General features: G+C 42.9%; 1 protein-coding gene across 1 annotated transcript in view; it reads right to left on the bottom strand.

The window, feature by feature from the left end:
• The window catches only part of clasp1a (cytoplasmic linker associated protein 1a), a 47,010-nt gene that overhangs the window by 12,748 nt on the left and 14,380 nt on the right, over positions 1-19,882 (bottom strand). Inside the window, exons 3-12 of the mRNA XM_053439860.1 lie at positions 14,134-14,212; positions 13,681-13,784; positions 13,427-13,518; positions 13,057-13,132; positions 12,791-12,888; positions 11,684-11,754; positions 2,831-2,971; positions 2,036-2,109; positions 1,132-1,224; positions 894-1,039 (exon numbers count right to left, since the gene is read on the bottom strand). Of these exons, the coding sequence (XP_053295835.1) occupies positions 894-1,039; positions 1,132-1,224; positions 2,036-2,109; positions 2,831-2,971; positions 11,684-11,754; positions 12,791-12,888; positions 13,057-13,132; positions 13,427-13,518; positions 13,681-13,784; positions 14,134-14,212 (974 nt within the window). The remainder of the gene's footprint in view (positions 1-893; positions 1,040-1,131; positions 1,225-2,035; positions 2,110-2,830; positions 2,972-11,683; positions 11,755-12,790; positions 12,889-13,056; positions 13,133-13,426; positions 13,519-13,680; positions 13,785-14,133; positions 14,213-19,882) is intronic.

The following is a 19,882-nucleotide window of genomic DNA, read 5'->3' as shown; positions in this document are numbered from 1 at the left end:
TATATTTCTATTAAAAGTAACTGGTTTGAGGGCCATATGCGATGGTAACGCTACAAGAGATGATGGGATGTGCGTTGCTCCCGATCATCCATCACTCTCCTGTTCGTCAGAGCTTCTCCACTCTGTTCCACCTCATCACGGTTTGATTTAGAATTTGGATGACAGATGTTTTTGGCACCGATAGTTTCATATTTTCCAGCAGGGCTTATTTTCATTAGCTCAACTATGTGGTGAGAAAAACACTTTAACGAGACATTTTCATGGTTCAGTATCATCAGTGCTGTCAATCAAAGGCGTTGACTGACTCTGATGATTAACTTCTTATTAGGTTCCTGAGCTTTCACTGTATTAACCTGAGTATTAAGGCCTTTTTTTTAATGTATAATTCAGTGGGATGTTTCTATCGTTACTGAATTTAAATTCAATGAAAACTATGTTAATTTTTACTTTATGTTACTATCATTTTGAAGTTATTACATGTGGAATGGACTTAAACCAATCAAACCTTCAAGGTGATGTTTTAGCATTTATAACTAAATCTAAAGAAACAAACCATATCAAACAAAAGACACTTCAACTTGTTCCTGAGTTTTAATTTCCCTGATCATGTTGACCATAATTTCCCTGATCATGTTGACCATAATTTAGGATAATAATTAAACTTTGGAACACTTGAGTAGGTGTGAATGAAGCAGGTCTGAACTTCATCCTTACTTTACAACTAAGGACAATGTCTGAAACTGTGAATAGTGAAAACTGCACATCTCTAGAGAAGCATAATTACTTTTAAAGAAAAGGAATTTATTTTATAATCACAACACAGAGCTCCAACAAAAGATATCTGTTGTAGGAATATGGTAAAGCCGGGGGAGCCCTTCAGTCTGGGATCTTACCCCAGTGTGATGCAGGCCTCGCGGACCACCTGAGAGCGCAGGTCTTTGGCTGACATCTTCAGAGGAGCCTCCAGGAGACGCAGCTGCTGAGAGAACCCCTCGTATTCAATGGCGCCAGCGAATACAAGCGAACGCACTTTCTTCAGCTGGAGGGGAAGCAGATCATACCATCAAATATCATATCTACACTTGTATTGTATGTAAATGTGTAAGTATAGAGTCGGTGTCCAGGGCTCACCGCCACCACCCGGTGCTCCCAGTCGTGTTTGTCATCGTTCAGCACTTCTCTGATCTTTCCCAGCTGGTCCTCGAACTCTCTGTTAGAGTAGATCTGGACACAGAGGGGAAGATATATTATTATCTATACAATCAGTTATCAATTATGATTCACATATATAATATTTCAGATTCTGACATCTTCCCCATTGTTGTGTGCTTAATAATTTGTCATAAAAGACTAAAATATCTTCTTCCTTTCCAGTGATTCCCTGAAGCCAAATGCTTACGTCAGCACGTTAGAAACAACACAATGACGATGTTAACACACTGAAGCAAAGTGCAGCTGAGGCTCATGGGAACATTATTAGTTTCTAGGTGAGGAGTTGATTGGAAGAGTAATCGGAGGAGAGGATCCTCGATGAAAAGTTCCGGGATCAAAGACATCAAAAGGATGAATCACTGCGGGGACGTGACCACACTTCACGACAATCCATCCAGAGCTAATGGAGACACTTCCCTCAGAACCATAAATGTTGACATCACAGTGGTCCAACAGGAAAAACCATTAAAGTGCATCAAGAAAACAAACTCAATTTAAAGGTCTGGGATCACCAAAACCATTCTGGTTTATCATCTGGGCCAGAGAATATCAATATTCACCAAACTGTGTATTCTATCTATCAAATGGTACTTGATGTATTTCCATAAAAATAAAACATGTCATCCTCACGGTGGCACAAGATGAAACACTGTCCTCTGGGGACCATGAATACAGGTAGAAATGTTACAGCAAAGCTTCCCCCTCATACAGAAGTTGCTGAGTCATGCTAGCTGCACTGATGAACCTTAAAACTACGATAACACTTTAACTGTATTTTTTTTAACAGTCTCTTTTATCGCTGATCACTCAGAGCTGGATTTACCTGAACAGTGGGAACGTCTGTGAAGGCCTTGATGAAATCCTCTTCATCGACTGCACCAGCTGCTGCTTCTTTATCTTAGAGAACAATGGGAAAAGTATTTTAACTGAGATTCTATAGAACTTCAAAATGTTTTATAAGAAGCTGTAAAGGCACAGCTCTCTATCTGAAGGCAAAATAATAGTTGTAGTACACTTTTTCTATAAAGTTGAAACAGTAATGTGCATTATACATTCACAAAGCACTTTATTAGGAACCCCTGTACACCTGCTTATTATTACAGACTTATACAGATCAGGAGCTTCAGTTAATGTTTTCATCAAACACCAGAATGATCAAAGAAAACATTGATCTCAGTGGATTTAGGTGTGGTGTGATTGTTGGTGTCCGATGGGCTGGTTGGAGTATTTCTGACTTTGCTGATCTCACACATCTCTAACAAGTTTGAACTCAGAATGGAGCCAAAAACTAACAACATCCCGTGTGCAGCAGCTCTGTGCTGATTGGTCAGAGGCCGATGGTCAGACATGTTGGCATCAGAACCTGAAATATATTGGATTTTTTTGACCACATCACTTTGTGTTCCACTCCTGTGAGCCAAGGTCAGAATTGTGAGGCTGCAGTAAAATAAGAGATTGTCAGCAGCCGAACAAATCCACAGAAACCATGTGATGCAGTGATGTCAACATGAAGCAGAATCTCAGAAGACATGAGGAAGATATCAACCTTTGCCAGTGTTAGTATGGTGTTCCTAATAAAGTGCTCACTGAGTGTATATTACAGCCAGCTGCCTCTTACTTGTAGGCTTAGAAGAGGTGGCTGAGCTGGGTCTTCTCACAGAGCTCACTACAGTCCTCCTGCCACTGGGGGGTGCTTTGGAGGAGGCGGAGGAGGAGGACCGGCCTCCGTCCACAGAGTCCTCATCCTCGAAGTTCTTATCTGCAACAACAGAGGCAGGAACACAAATTACAATGTCATCGTTAACTCAAAACAAAGAAATATGCCCTTCAGGATGATGTTGAATGTTATTCACACGGCGGCAGGAGAGGATCAATAAATCATTCAGAGACACGTCGCCTCCATCAGAGATTAGTGAGGTCAGTGTTACGTCCTCCAGTGAAATACATCATCATCATCGTCCGTTTATTAATCTTCCGACAGAACGACCCGAGTCACCGCTGAGTCCAGTGACCTCTTCCCACCTCAGGGGCGGGTGCAGCACAGTCAATCTGTGTCTATGTATCCACCCAAACTCCATCCATCCATCCATCCATCCATCCATATGACTCTAATCTGGTTTGACGGTCATGCAAAGATACATGCCCACTGTCACCTGGGGGGGGGGGGGGGGGGGGGACTCTTCACACAGAGGATTAGCCCGGGGCTGAGGTGCTAGGTGGCTGCAACCAGATGAGACACAGTGACAACGAGACTGTTTCTTAAATCACCTCAGGGGACGTTTTGACCTTTTAACAGCACTGAATTAAAAACCACTTAACAGAAAGAACTTCTTCTTACAGACAGAAGATGTTTATGAATGAAAACAACCCGCTTCAACCACACATATAAACTGTTTCTCCTGATCACATCAACTGATATTAAATTAAGAATAAATCAGAGCAATGGTGGGTTTAGCCCCCCTAAAAAAACAGATCCCTGCAGCCAAGATGACACTGCATCTATGACCAGCAGACATTAAACACATCCGAGGAAGAGAGAGGGAGGAAAGGCAACAGGTTGAGATAGAGGCTGAGAGGTGGAGGGAGGGAGGAGGGGGGGAAGCACAAGATGAACAGGCAGAGAAAAGACGAGAAAGAAAGAGGGAGCAACACAGCACGGGGGGGAATCAGGAGAGATAAAAAAAGGAATGGTTCTTACGAGCGCAGAGCTTCTTGCACACCAGCTTCCTCAGCATGTCTCCGCTGCCCCCTCTAACACGCTGTCTGTGTTTCAACAGACATCTCTGTCCACAGGGGGTGGGGTGTGTGTGTGTGTGTGTGTGTGTGTCAGTGTGAGTGTGTCGCTCTGAATGAGCCTCTCTACCTCGACTCAGACCATGAGCCATAATAACCACCCCCTTCCTCCCTGAGTTCAGCTATCAGTGCATGAGTGCGCGTGTGTGTGTGTGTGTGTGTGTGTGTGTGTGTGTGTGTGTGTGTGTGTGTGTGTGTGTGTGTGTGTGTGTGTGTGTGTGTGTGTGTGTGTGTCGATTCTTTGGCGGTGATGGTGTCACAATAGCATCACGATGCGGTTGGTGTGTGGTGACCGGTTAAAGAGGGAGGGGTCAATTGTTATGAGATCAGCTTCTTTCAGCTTAGAACAGTAACCTCAGCGATGAGAATAGAGTATAACTGTGTATTAAAGCAGTATTAGTACTGCAGCCCCAAACAACATCAAAGAATAAAAGATCACAGCGACAGTATATCTAGTATTTTGCGTGTTTTTTTTAAAACATGTTATTTATATCAACGTCAAAGCTCGGTTACAAACCACTACAGAAAAAGAGTCTGACTGAATAAGTGGCTGAACAACTGACTGAACAACCGACTGACATAAAACTACTGTCGTCACTTCCTCGGGGTGGGGGGGGGGGGGCTAAAAGCTCCGGTGGAGTGATGCCGGGAATAAATTGATGACACTAAACTACGAACCAGTAACAGCGAGAGGCTCATCAAAACCCAATAGGCACAGTGCTGGGTGGAGGCCGGCTGGGTGTGGTGTAAACTCCATCACCACTGTATTGATCACAGCCGTCACCGTGGCTGTTTCCACCGATGTGCAGATAAATGTCAGGGTAATTTATCCACATGTCAGGGGAGCAATTAGAGCTGCATACATCACACAATGAACAATGCAGGTGCACACAAACACACAACGAGACACATACACACACACAATCCTCTGAGGGGAAACAGGATCCAATGCATTCCCTCAATAATCTTGGATGGTGACTTGAAAATCAGGTCTGATTAGGGAATCAAAGATGTGCTGCCTCCTATGTCCACTAGGTGTCAGGATACACTGAACTGACTGAAACACACACAACAACACATTAAAGTGTTGTGTTCATAAAGTTGCTGACGCTGCGGAGGCATCAGCAGAGTCACCAGTAATCTGTCTCTGAACCGCAGATTTACATAATAGAGGATTTTCTCTTCACTCCCTCGACTCTTTAGAGAAAGAATAAAAGCCCATAGGCACGAGGGATTAAGGGGAAGTTCTTAAACTGGGGGAGTCAACTAATACTATGCACTGTACCGAAGGGAATACCGAATTTATCTCCCATTTCCATTCAGTCCCGACCATCTGTCCTCCTTTCTGGATCTCCCCAGAGCTCAGGGTGAACTAACGGGTTTTCCACGAGGCCGACAGAGGCGCTGGTTTTAGCCGGCACCCTGTGGTGTTATGCAAGAGACACATGACGGGGATCTGCGTTATGTCACAACAGAGATGTCTTGTATCGCCGGCTGCAGGCAGACGATTCACCTTCTGGCTCCAGGAATGGATGAATGGAATTAAATATTGACTAACAAGTGAGTTGTTGTTGTTTTTAAATCCCTGACAGCTCCTGCTTCTACCTGTCGTACATCTACAAGGGAAGTGAGCTCTCTGTCTCTTGACATCCAGGCAGCGGAGTTGGAAAGAAACTCTGACAGTGAGAAGAAAGAACGTGTTGACATATTCAAACACGCACTGATCTGAGGTGTCAAAGGTCATTAAAATGCATAAAGAAGCATCAGCTTGGCAATAAAACAAATAAAAAGTGACAGGCAACAACAGATTTTACAGGGAAGTGCTGAAAGTCCCAGAAGAGCATCGGGACCTCTGATATATAAATGATTCTGCAGTTACATGATTGCCTTCTGAAATTAAACTGGGTGTAAACCATAGACTGTCTATAAAGATGGAACATGCAGCTCCACCTCATTATGTTTCAATCCATTTTATATCATCAATAACTAATGGAGACCAAACTTATTAGAGAAATAAACTGTATGAACACAGTGTGATAAAAATGCCTTTAAATAACATTTTTTGGTCCATGTCCAATCCACTAACATGGAGGAGACATGATTTATGACCTATAAAGCAGCCAGCCATCAGGGGACAATAGAGATACTCATGCCCATCTTAATATATTTATTTAATCTACTATGTAAACCAACTTTTAACAGTCACAGTAAAATCTTTATCAATCAATTAAATATGAATTTTCTTTCCAAACTGACATTTCACTTAATAAAAGTGATTTAAAACGTTAACTGAGAATCAAACTAATTGACTGAATGTTTCTGGATGAAAGCCTCATTAACCGTTTTGTTAGTTTTAGCCACAGACGTGATTATGAAATACTTTCCACACAAACAGTCTTTTCAGCATCAGCGTGTCAAAGGTCAACGTTTCAGACTTTTAAAGAGAGAAGGAGAAATAACGATTCATTATGAGAGCGATGGAATCACAGAACAAAGACAGAGAAGAGACACATTGTCGTCTGGGCTGCTCCGAGCACAATGACCCGACTGTCCCACTCACACTTTATCAAGGAATATACAGTCGACTTTAACAGTTTCCCTTTGTGTGATCTTCAGGATTTAATCAGTTTATAGTAGAATAATGAATAAATAATAATAAATAAGTGAATAAAGCAAGTTACTGCTTAATGTGAGTGGGTTTACATCAATATAGAAATAAACTGTGTGGGAGATATAACCTGCAAACATTTAGATTTTTCATTTTTGTCTTTATTAGACCCTAGTAAGACAATGCTTACCTTTTTATATTGTAATAAACCTATTTCATAGTGTTGCTCGATTTGTTGTTGTATTGTCTTCTGCAATACTGCCAGCTGGTGGAACAGCTTGTTGTTGCACTTTGTTCTTCATACGTCTTTTGCATAATCTCCCCTGGGCTCAGTGCAATACAGGCAAACAACACTTGGCATGAAGCTTTCACTTCCTGGGACTAAAAGTTCCTGGTACTTGAAATGTGGCTCAAGGTAAAAACTTAAAGTTCCTGGATTCCTGCAGAAATCGAATTATATATTTTATATTTATCACCAAAGCACTCAAATAATTCTCACGCTGTGTATTTTGATGAAACTCTGTCTTTCCATCACGGGCACCTTATTTCAAACATTATAGTCTGGAAGCAGGATAATGAGTTTTTCTGGTTAGACTGAAAAGCCTGGATTTGTGCCGGTATTCCCTCTGGGCTTCACATTTGGCTTTTTCCATTTCATCAGGACCCGGTGATCGTCCACTGAGTGGTGCAGTCATCGGGCTTCACTGATTTCTGTTGTATGCTGGAACATTAAGTCAATGAGCTCATGAGAGGGGGGGGGGGGGGGGCACTGAGGCTGGTCTGTGTACCAACAAATTACTGTTTATTAAAAAGGGACGACATGACAGCTCCCTAAAGTGAAGCCAAAACATCTGGGTCGCCCCCTGGTGGCTGGCTGCGAAAATCTGTGGTGTCTTCCATCTCTGTTAACATCATAGTACCAACTTGTACAGATATTCAGTGGTAGATGGTTGCTGTAGATAAACCAGTCCTGGGTCCTGGCAGTGGGACCAGTGCTACACCAGTCTCTTATTATTCCCATCAAGGTTTCCCTTCTACCCCCGGGTCACGTGGGCAGAGGGCTTCTTGCCCGTTTCCCTTGGCAGAGCTCATTAGAAGGACAATCACATCATTCAGAGCGTTGGCCACAGTTCACTCTCATGTTGTCGCCCTCCTTGTTGCACGTTACCACCCACCCCCCAAACTAATGGGGATCTGCATTTATTGAACAACAAAACAATCTCAGTGAAACATTAGACAGAACAATTCTCTATAGGTTCATCAAAATTAGATCTCTACCCCTAAATACTAGATAAAATACTGCATTAATGTTTTCATATATTGATAAATGATGAGCGGAAGTGCAGAGTATCTACGTGAGCCTTCTATTCCCAGTGTAAACGCACAAAAGATGTAAATATATAATGTTTTCTATACTTAAGCCGGAGCCTCCTCCACAGCTTCACATGCACACGCACACACCCACACACAATCCATACGAAAAACATTAAGCTCTTTGCAAAGCTGTGAATTGTGTTTGTGCGTGTGTGTGTGTGTGTGTGTGTGTGTGATGATCAAAGGGCTTCCTCAGAATAAGAATCCTTTCTTCAGCCTTCATCCCTCCTGCTCACGAGTATTAACCATTTCCTAAAGTGCGACACATAAAACTGCGCACACAGGCAGACACACACACACACACACACACACACACACACACACACACACACACACACACACACACACACACACACACACACACACACACACACACACACACACACACACACACACACACACACACACACACACACACACACACACACGGGGCTCAAGCACACGTCCAAAATCCACGAGACTCACAAAATACACTCATAATCAAAACAATAACGCCGGCCGTTGGAAAATACTTTGAGGTAAACAAAACATTTTGAATAATCATCTTTAAATGTAGAAATAAAATGGAGAACTGAACTATTAAGTGATTAGTGAGTGATTTTGGACAGGGACACATTATCTACTATTTATGTAACAGTTGACACAAGAAGTGAGGACACTGAAGCCACACACAAACACAAACACACACACACACACTACAAAAGGCTCTCTGTGATTGTGTTGGAGAAACTAACCATTGGCTAGTTGTCCCACAGTTACAGCAGTACAAGCCTATATTGAGTTTTAATACGTGGCTTCTGGCCCACGTCTCCTCTCTGTGGTTACAGATGATGCCTCAGTTTGTGGTTTCAGTTTGCATTACACACTGATGTGGTATAAATGGGTCTTTACACAACCAGACTCTGATGCTTCCAGTGTACAGAAAGAGAAGTCGGCTGCATTGATCAGAGCTCTGTTAATTAAGAGAAAGAATAAATCAGGAAAACTGTCAAACTGTTGAGATAAAACCAAAGTATCATAAGAATAGTGATTATATCAGTTTCTTTATTTGTTTATATTATTTTAGCAAATTTATTTTCCTCAAAAAATAGTACCAAATACACAACAAGCTTATATCTACTGGGGTTGTGCAAATAGGTGATCTCATTTATGATCAGAGCGATTATAGATGTATTCAATTATGATTAGTATTCATAGTAGAAACATCACATTGAAATGATTTAGCCCACTAGTTTCTCATGCGCATCTCTGACAGCTATGCAGCTCTCATCAGCCTGGACAGCACTGGACCAGGATGCTCCAGGCAGGACGTCACTCGAGGTGCTGAGAGGAACAGAAGGTGAAACACGACGGAGATAACAAGAAGCTGAAATGTCAAACTCCCATGCTGCACTAGAAGGAGCGCTGCTGAAGCTGCGCAGCACAGTCACCATTCATCTGAGAGCTCACTTTGAAGCAATGTGGTCTCCTGAGATATATAACGTAAGGAAGTGAAGGAGGTGCTTTCTTCTTCATCAGCATCCAGCACAGAAATGATTACATAAGAGAGGAAACTGGTTTCTTCTCCTCATCGGAAACAAACACTCTGCCTCCGCTCCGCATGCAGCAACATGGATAATCTACAAAGTACATTCTAATCTGCACGAGGCACGAGGGACCTGATATCAGGGAGGTAAGAAACATTTCATTTGCAGTCTTACCTTCACCAGCTGTCATGGTGCAAAGCTTCCCTCAGCACTGAAGCCAGAGAGGGAACGACGCTACACGGCTGAAAGCTCAGCTCCCCCTCCCTCTCTCTCTCCCTCTCTCTCTAGTGTCTCTCCTAGTACATCTCTCGCCCACTGTTTACCTCTTGGTGTTGCTACAGAAATGGCGGCTTTGTTGTGCTCTGTACCCCCCCCCCCCCTCCCCCACCACACACCCCTATCTCCAACTCTTTTACTCCCTCACTCCCCTCTTTGAAACAACCCCCCCCCCTTTCCTGCATCCCTCTCCCCAGTAGATCTGGATATAGATGTCCACGTACATTTGGCCAAGCGGTGCATGGTTCAACAGCCACTCATGACCTTGACACATGTCCTCAACCTCCCATGTGACACATTTTGAAGTGAACTGCAGGTTGCACCTAACACACTAAACAACCAGACTTACAAAACATGTTCCGGATCATAAACTCTCATCTTTTTTTAAGTTTCTCAACGTTGTAATATTTGTAAGATTGCAGTTCATAATCCCCCTTTTCTTTGCCAGTGCTCTTTTTATTTTGTGGAGCCTGTCAAAGTGAGGTGAAGGCCTGTATGTGTGTGACAGCACCGCTCGTTACCCCGTCACCATCAACACCCCACGTTCTCCTCCTCGGCTCCCGAGGCAAAAGGATTTAAAATGAGAACCATCATCTGAGAACTCAAACTCTATTTCAGTGCAGCCGTGAAAGAGCGACATCAAAGCCGAACAGCTCATTGTGATGAATATGAAGCTCAACCATCTAATAACTGACAGAGTTACTCATGTTCTCTTTCCTCATAGTTCTCCAAATCCACTTTCTGCAACTGTGTAAGCGACACAATCAAAACAAGCAGAGATGAGTGGGAGGGACTTCTTCAAAAAAGGTCTCATATTCTGCAATATTGTTATTTCTTCAATGGTCAGTATCTTAGAGATAATTCTGCATTATTGCACCAGTGAAAATGTCCCCAAATATTAAATCTTGCAAAGTTAGAGCAAGTGATAGAAATAAATCCTGGATTCCCACCAAACCTTACTGGCTTCCTTCTTGGCCCCGTTCATTCTGACAAATTCTCCTGGAAATCTGTTCTGCAGTTATTATGTAATTCTGCTGACAAACAAACAATCCAACCCACAAACAAACCTGAACTCCTCGGTGGAAGTTAACTATCAGCTCATCCAGCTGCTATGTCACACGCTGCCTCTCACTGCCGTGTGGGACTGGCACCGTTAATTAAATCGTCTCCACATGAGATATGTCCTGGAGTGGAAGATAGGAGGTGATGTCGCAGGCAGCTTTGAAACGCTGAGCCCTGTGGACTGTACCCTCAGCTCTGGAGATGAACAGAGTCAGCAGGAGGAGGGGGGGGGGGGGGGGGGGGCACACACACAGGAGCAGATATCTGCCTTTCTACTGCAGCTTCTCTATGTTGTTCCATCTACTTTCATAAATGTTTACACTTCTGACAGATGCCTTTCAAAGTCTGTTTGGGTCTTTGGCTCTGATAGAGAACCGTCTGTAGTGAAAACTTCCACACTAGGACCCGTCTGGACTGCAACCCCCCCCTTCTTACACACACACAGACGCACACACAAACACACACAGCAATTCACTCACTCAAGATGGAAAACACAATCTGGAGCTGACAGACTCTGTGTTTGACAGAAAGACAAAGAGTGATACAGGTAAAAGTCAGCAACAACAAAGAAGTTGTTCTAGTTCACTCATCATAAAAAGTCCTGCGACCACAGATAACTCAAGAATCTCCAACGGGCACAATGACGTGAGCAATGACAGGAAAACAACTCTGCAGTGGATTTAAAAGCAACTTTTCTCCACATTTTGGTCCATTTCTGACACCGTGGATCTATTTTGTTCATGATGGATCCCAGAAGATCCCTGAGGCAGACGATCAGAAGCCAAGAGAAGCAAGAACATGGAAATAATGACACACAGAGGGAGTTACTCACCTGAGCCAGAAGATGAGATCATGTTCCCGGATCTTTGGACTTCATCGAATTTGCTGAAGATTACATTCAACCTGTAGAAGCAGAAAGAGAGAACGTGAAATAAAAAGTCATCCTTCACTTCAGAGGTGGGACGCTCTGTCTCTGCTCCGGGCAGCAGGGACCAAAATAGACAGAAGCCAAAACTGCCAGAGAGAGGACTAACTGGCACAGGGGCCAGACAGAGAGAGAGAGAGAGAGAGAGAGTAGAGAGAGAGAGTAGAGAGAGTAGAGAGAGAGAGAAGGAGCGCGCGAGAGAGAGAGAGAGAGAGAGAGAGAGAGAGAGAGAGAGAGAGATGGTGAAATGAAGGGACATATGGTCTCAGAGTAATTACTCCACATTTGGTCGAATATTCTATTTAAAAAAACAGCTTGTCCAAATCTAGGCTATGAAATTCTAGCACTCGTCTGGAGGCTGATTCAAGAATAAAGTAATTTCTGCAGTCTGATGTAAATATGAAATAAAGACTGAAACCTGCAGGAGGTTCAACACAACTACACAAATTTGCCAGACAACAATCTTTTTGATAAAAACATGCAGTTCCTCAATCGACCATACAAGCTGCGTTCAAAGAGACAAACCTTGGTTATTAAAGAATAATAATAACAATGCTTTAAATAAACTGGATAACATGGAAGGTGAATTTGAAATGTTTACATCTCGATAGCCAGTTTGACCTTTGACCCTCTGAGATGGATGAGAGGGAATGACATCATATATTTTCAAAACATACAGAATCAAAACATACAATACACATTTAAAAGATTATAAAAAACTGGAGATGTGTGTTTTTTATGACTCAGTATTTTTATCTAAATACACATGTGGAGAAAATCACAATAAGTATAAGATCTTGAAAGGAGTCGACTTCACAGCTTGAGACAGAGAACAAAGGGAAAGGGTCGTCTTCCTAAAGCTGTATTACTTTTCACAGCCACCAGAGGGAGAACTATGTGTAGAATGCTGCTGCCTCTGTCTGACCATGGGGGGGGATCTTTCTCTCTCCCCTGTGCATCACTCTTATGCGTAAACAGATGTTTGTGTGGTTGTGCGTCCTCCTGTTGTCGTACCGTGACTGCGGCAGGCCCTTTTTGCTGAGATCCATCCTCACCCTCTCGCCCACGTGTCTGTAGATCGTCACCAAGGAGCTCATGGCTCCATCACGCACCTGAGGACAGGAACAATATTCATAACTTAAATACATGTCATTCAAACCAATCATTACATATTCATCAAAAAACTCTGACAACATTTAAACAAACTACTCTGAGGTCTTTCAATCCTAAGAGGGAAATATATTTCAAAGTTTGTACAGAGAAAACATAGTTGGACATACCTGACTTGTGGGGTCCCCCAAGAGATTACATATGTGGGGAACAATTTTACTGAGGGTCAGGCTTTGAGCTCCATATCTGGAAGAGAGAGATTCATATAATTGAGCAAATGGAGCAGATATACAGTGACTTCAGACAGTTTATTCCATATTTCATATTCAGTGGCCTCACTGAACTCCAGACCTAAACGTGTGAGTTCAAAGATACTTCCCACTCTAAGATGGAAGATATACTTTCCTTCTCCTCTGCTTTCAGCCCTTCACCTTTTAATTAATATCCTTTTTGAGACTTTAATCAACAACTACCTCCAAGCGGCGACCTTCACACTGAAAATGTCAAAGTTTGACAAAGATTGGAATCAACGTGTCTCACGTGTTCAGTGTGGAGATGAGGCAAAGGCACAATCCTTCTCTGGTCCTGTTGTTCTTGTGTTTGAAGCCTCCCAGCATCCTGTCCCAGACGTACTGAAACAACAAGCATCACAAAGTCAAAGGCTGGAGGAGACTCGATCTGAGGCTCTGATAACAATACACTCACCAACAGTTGTATCCGTAATTCATTAAGTGATATCTTATTATGTATATCAGCAGTGATGTGTGGTGAGTGTGTTGTGTATGTGTCGGTACCTGTGGGGTGGCAGCTTGCTCCATGATCTTCAGCAGCACTGTTTGGTCCTGGTCTCTCACTTGGTCTCTGGCATCTCCCAGACGATCAATGAGGCTGGGCAGGACTGAGCGAGCGAGCGAGAGAGAGAGAGAGAGAGAGAGAGAGAGAGAGAGAGACGTTGGCAAACATCAGTAAACCTCTCTTCAAATTAATGAACTTAAAAGAGGATGAGACGCATCAGAATGGAACTGGTAGCTAGAAATCTGGATACTAACATGAAGTTAATACTAATTCCTATTAATGCAGTTGTAGATGCTGCCTGAGAAGAATGGAATCAACTCATATTAAATATATAAATATAAATGTATAAATATAAAGGCCTCATGAGGATAAGAGAATAACGTGAAGGAGCAGTGATGGTAAATACAACACACACATTCCACAAATAAGAGATTTAAACTAAAGCATCTTACCTGTTCCCACCTGGGCCTTGAACCGCTCCTGTAACCTCGTCACTAAGGCAGATAACAGGTCCAGGCCGAGCAGCGCCACCTAGTGGACACACAATAAACAATAAATGTAGCTTAGTCATATTATGATAACATTAATTTAAATTCCACTCTAAATAATTATTGGATAAGTTTAAAATCAAAGAAATTATAGTTGCATTTAAAGGTGCATTCAAATCTGAAAGGATTATGGGTAATTAATATTTTTTAAGCTTCTGTTGTTAATGAGTGGAATTTACCATCTTTAACATTTACACAATCCAGTATAACATCATGACTGTTCACCTTCGGTCCACCAGTATAAAACCAGTACCTATGTTGAACATGCTCAGTGAAGGTCAAGGGAGAATTTATGGAAACTCAGAAAATGTTAGTGAAAATGAAGCACTGGTCAATAACAAGCAGGATGGTGTCATCCCAGTATCACAACGAGGGAACAAAGGCATTTAGCTGTGTAATCAATATTCTCTTTCACCTCAGGGGGCAGGTTGTATTAACACTTAAAGATGCTGAACCTTTCTACTGAGGAGTCCACTGACATCTGCTCATTGTGTGTGTTCTCTGGCCGGGTCCCACTGGGTGAGCAGGTAGTGAGCGTGGCGGGCCCGGTCAGCTACAGACCTAATCCTGAGGATCAGTCCCTTTGTTCTCCAACTGGAGGGAATTACAGTAATTAGACTGATGACGGGGTCCAAGCAGAGAGTGGCTGAGAGCCGCGAGAGGGATCAGGGCTTTTTTAACAATGGTGTAAACACGCAGGGCTCAAATCTACTCTCAGCTCTTCCTGGGGTCAGGTCTGTCTGAGCTTTCCCAGTGGGACAACTGGACGTGGTCCCTGGTTTTCTTGTCCTCTCTCTGAATCGGAGACGTTGAGTCACACAGGGACCACGACAGCAGCTGAACCCTTTGTTAGAGGCTGAGTTCAACACAGTCCAGTTTAGTACAAATAAGCACAGACAGGCTCCTCTTCTTTGTGGACAGATGGTCAACTTCATTTTGCTGTCACCCACATTTGGATGACAATAAGGCCACACACAGGGACCCCCCCCCCCACCCACCCCCTCACGGCTCTGGACAGCAAATCCAAGAGACGTTTCCTAAATCCCAATTCCTAAATCCTCCTATACCCGACAGGCTCAGGACTCATTTCTACTCCCCCCCTTCTGATTAGAATATGTTTGCTTGAGCACAACTCGATCTGAGCAGATACTGACTATTAGATTGGATCAATCCACCTAGGACCATCTGAAAGGTGAAATGTGCCACCTCTTGGCCCAGTTTGTGGTGAAACTGGTTTCACACATGGTACATGACAAATACCAGACAGTAAACAAAAGGTTTCATTGAAAAATTATAAAGATAAAGCACTTTCCAGGGATCATCCTTTCTCTTCTTATGTCTACTTGTGTTCGAGCACAGAAATCTACCAACCCACAGCGTGAAGCTTTCCAGTAGCAGACCTTTTAAAACCTGTGTAGCCTGGGAACTGGCTTCCTCGGTTCAGCTTTACTGTTTTCTACAAACCAGAATATTCTGGAAAGAAAGGCGAGTGTGATGGAACCATGTTTTATGAGCGGTTTAAACTATTCGAGTTTGATAAGCTTCGTAGAAAACCGATGCAAACTCTTTCAAGCATCATATTAACCAGGTGCTAACAATGTGTTGGAACATTGACTACATATCAACATGCTGTTTACAAAAATCACGTCTTTAAATAGTTTGTTCTTCCATAGTCAGGATTTTCATTAAGTGGCTATCTGGACAGAAAAAGGACCATAAATAAAATGAGCTGCGTTGGTGGATAAATGCATTAAAATGTTTATCAGAAGTGGAAACACTGCACACAGCAGTTTACAAAGCTCACTCTGTGGTCAAGTGCACAACTCCAGAATGTTATCATGACAGCAGTTGTGTTCTTGTGTATTATATTTCGTTGAGATGATGCTGAACAAACTGTTTATCTACGGCCTGCAGAGCCTCCGTCTGCTGGTGACGTCATGGCAGTGCAGTGAAAGTCTTTGCAGCAGCAACACAATGGTCTCACTCGTGTGTTTTTGTGTTGTCTCACTCCACATGACACCTCTGATGCTTCCTTGTGGAGCAGTTTTCTACTGAAAGAGACTTGAAATCCTGAAGAATCATAAAAATCTGAAGGTGAAATAAGATGTGGTAAATGTTCAGAACTTGGACTAGTGGCTTATAATGTTTACTAGCTTTTGATGTGGCTAATAACCACTCTAATCATTGTCTCAGTGGCCAGGAGATAAAATAAGCCAATTTTCCAGTCCTGCATCCAGCAACTACAGCTCCTACTGGACAAAGGCAAACATTGTGTTGTTTTTACAGATTTTACTTTAAAAAGGAACTTGCCGAGGGAAATTAATATTCCAAATGAACAAGTCAGTGAGCAAGCTCTGATAAAACAAACGCACAAACATCACAAGATCACAACCCTTCACTTTTGAACACATTGGTCTGTTCCTGACACCTGCTCTGAAACCAGCAGACCCCAGCCTCCATCTGCCTCTGATGTGAGTAAGCCTTTAAATTTAATCAAGGATTTCTCCCTCGTTTCTTGCCTCACTACCGAGCCTGTCATCTCATTACCAGTGGAAACACCAGACAGACACACACACACACACACACACGTTATATGGAGACTACACAAGATGTACAAGGAGAAAGGCAAGCTCACACAGGAAAACATTGCTATCAACTATTCCCGCTAAGTCAAGACAACACCAGGGTATGTTGTCCTTCTTCTACAGGGAGTGGAGCTACACACAGACACACACAGACACACACAGACACACACAGACACACACAGACACACACACCACACTCTCAATCCCAAATTATGCGAGTAATCAAACAGCCAAATCTGTTTACAAATGTAAACGCAAATGGATAAATAAAAATGCTGAGCAAGACTCTAAAATGAGTCTGTGACACACGAACCCCAAAGCTGCAGTTTATTACAAAGTGCCATGTAATTATGCAGCAAAACTGGCTCTCCATCTCAGCCCCCCCATTACATAACACAAACAGACATTTCCATAAAACCAGGGCTTTGTCTGGACCAAGTTTATTGTCAAGTGCAACTCACACGAAACTAAAAGCTGTTCTGAAGCTCCCAAGACAATTTTTCACTTTGCAGTTTGTTTGTTGTTGCACCGATGAAACGGGACCAAATAATTCTGCATCCAAACCCACAGGTGCTGACGTTTGCAGTTATGATTTTACTAATCTGTTTATTACTCATCTATCCTGCACAGCGACAGAGGACGTGCATTTTTTCCCTGTTAATGTTTGTTGATAAAATTATTTCCAAGCCGCTGAACAAGATGAGACGTGTTTGTGGATATTGGCCACGAAGCTTATAATTCAGGTATGGTTTGGGTACATGCAGCTTAAGCTAGAATGATCAATAGAACACATAACTAATAACAAATTCATAAGATTTCAACACCAGAAATAATCCAGAAATGTGAAGGAAGGTGAAAAATATCCTGGATCCCCACCAGGATGTCATTGGTTCTCGTTCAAGGCTCCATCCACAGCCAGGTTAGGTGCAAATCACATCAGTATTGTTTGTGTAATCCAGCCGACAAATCGACAACCGGACACAACACACTGCTGGTGAACGCACAATGTCCTTGGTAGAGGTAATTCGAGAGCCTGGGAGCCAATAATATCCCTGCCTTGCTAAACACATTGACACGCTGAGAGATAAAGCACAAACAGTGGAAAGGACTCATGAATCCAATAAATATCCCTGTTGTGACTTCCTGGAAAGAACTGAACTATCATTACTGGAATCGGTTTTGCCGGTGCTTTGTCAATTTTAACGTCGGTGCACAGCAAACAGAGGAAGAGGTGAAAAAGGTCAGTCGTGGTTTCAAGTGTCACCGACCAGAGAATACTGCTCATTCTGCGATTATGAAACCAACCGAGTCTGGGGACTTCATTTTCCTAGAGCTTTTCATATAATGCCTCCAAATCAGATATTTATATATCTGAGAATGTTTTAAACTACAAAGTAAATTGTGTAAAGATGTAAAAAAACTTCTTTCAAAAATGAATAGTCGAAGCTTCCCAGTGTCAGCACGGCCTTATACAGACTGGGCTGGGCACATCCAAACAATTTCTAACATGCACTGGATCCCCCAACAGCAATGGGATGAGTAACTGCAATGTTATGCCACGACTGGGAGACAGCAGCAAGAGTGTTATCATATTGCTGAGGTGCCATTAGCCAGCAGTGACCACACAGTGACTCAGCTTCATCCAGCAGAGCTCAGGCAGACCCCCGGCTCCCTGGAATGTACAGCAAACCCTCATTATGGAAAAGACCCGACAGCAGGAACACACAGTTCACACAGACTGATGCAGGGATGCATATAGCACAAAGTGAGAGACACACACACACACACACACACCGAACACACACAAGCACAATCAGTCTTCTACAGTTCACTTCCTCCAGAGACGATGCTGCTGTGAAAGCGGTAAAACAAGAATATCATCCTCCAGACATTCTGCAACCGATACTAATTCATCTCTCCCCCTCTCTCTCCCTCTTTCCTTCCTTCTATTCACATTCAAATACATTTCATTTTTATATTCTTAAGCCTCACCATCATGAATGTTAGGACATCACTGAATATCTATATTATAATGGGGAGTTTCAGGTTACATTCGATAACCTCTGGTCTGGCCTGCATGTCAGGTTCAAAATATTCAAGCAATTGTTCTGGCTCTATCTGGCTTGTTGCTGGATTTGGGGAAATTACCCAAGATAATTCTGTCACAACAACTGTTACTTCTCCTCAAAGCTTTTACTCTTGATAACCATGATTTCTAAACGGCCATTTAGCGTTTCCACAGCACCGGATAACTCATCATTCCAGGGATTCAAAAAAGAAAGAGCTGCACGTGGGTTTTGTTTTGTTGCCATTCACCTTCTATGATTGACAAGCGTCTTTCATTTGCTTTTTATTACCATTTGTTTGACGAGCCAGAGAATGCTTGACCTTCCTTTTTGTTGCAGCTCGGTTTGACAGCCATCGAGCAAGAAGTCGTGCTGTTGAGTTGGTTATTAAGAAAAGGTTAAGACATGTAGGGAGATAGAAAGCACAGCAGCATCCAGCGTCTGGCCAATCTGCTCCCACATAAGGGCTCTTCTGTCTTTGTGCTGATCATTTCTGTCACACAGGTTGGGACACACAGAGCAACACAACAGGGATATGATTGGTTGCCTGAACAGGAGCTACAGCGATGATACAGAGATTTTCAAATAGAAGAACTTGCTGCGGTCACACACAAAAAGGGGGAGTGGTCTGAGAGAGAGACAGAGCACTGGCTTTCTCAACACTCAGCCAAGAACAAAACAATATCTGTGAAGACTCGGTTCTCCAGGTCATGTTTATCACAGCCGGGGCTGAATCAATGGCAATTTGACTTGCAGCCCTGCACCTTGCATTGAAGGCCAGTTGACCTGATCACATGCACAGCTGCACAGTGCAGTGGCTTGGGGGGGGGGGGGGGGGGGGGTGTAGGGATTTATTAGTGCTCCTGAATGTTGTAATGATGGTTGTTAGAGTCCCCTGAGGCCAAGTGTAAGAAACAATAGAGTCAAAGGGTCAAAGGACAGCATCATATAAGTTTGCTGTCCTCCAAGGACTGTTAATAAAAGTACTTTGACACTTCCTGG

Source organism: Pleuronectes platessa, chromosome 14, assembly GCF_947347685.1.
Source record: "Pleuronectes platessa chromosome 14, fPlePla1.1, whole genome shotgun sequence".
Taxonomy (NCBI): Eukaryota; Metazoa; Chordata; class Actinopteri; order Pleuronectiformes; family Pleuronectidae; genus Pleuronectes; species Pleuronectes platessa.
The sequence above is the reverse complement of the archived record's forward strand: the minus strand, read 5'-3'. Positions and strand labels throughout refer to the sequence as shown.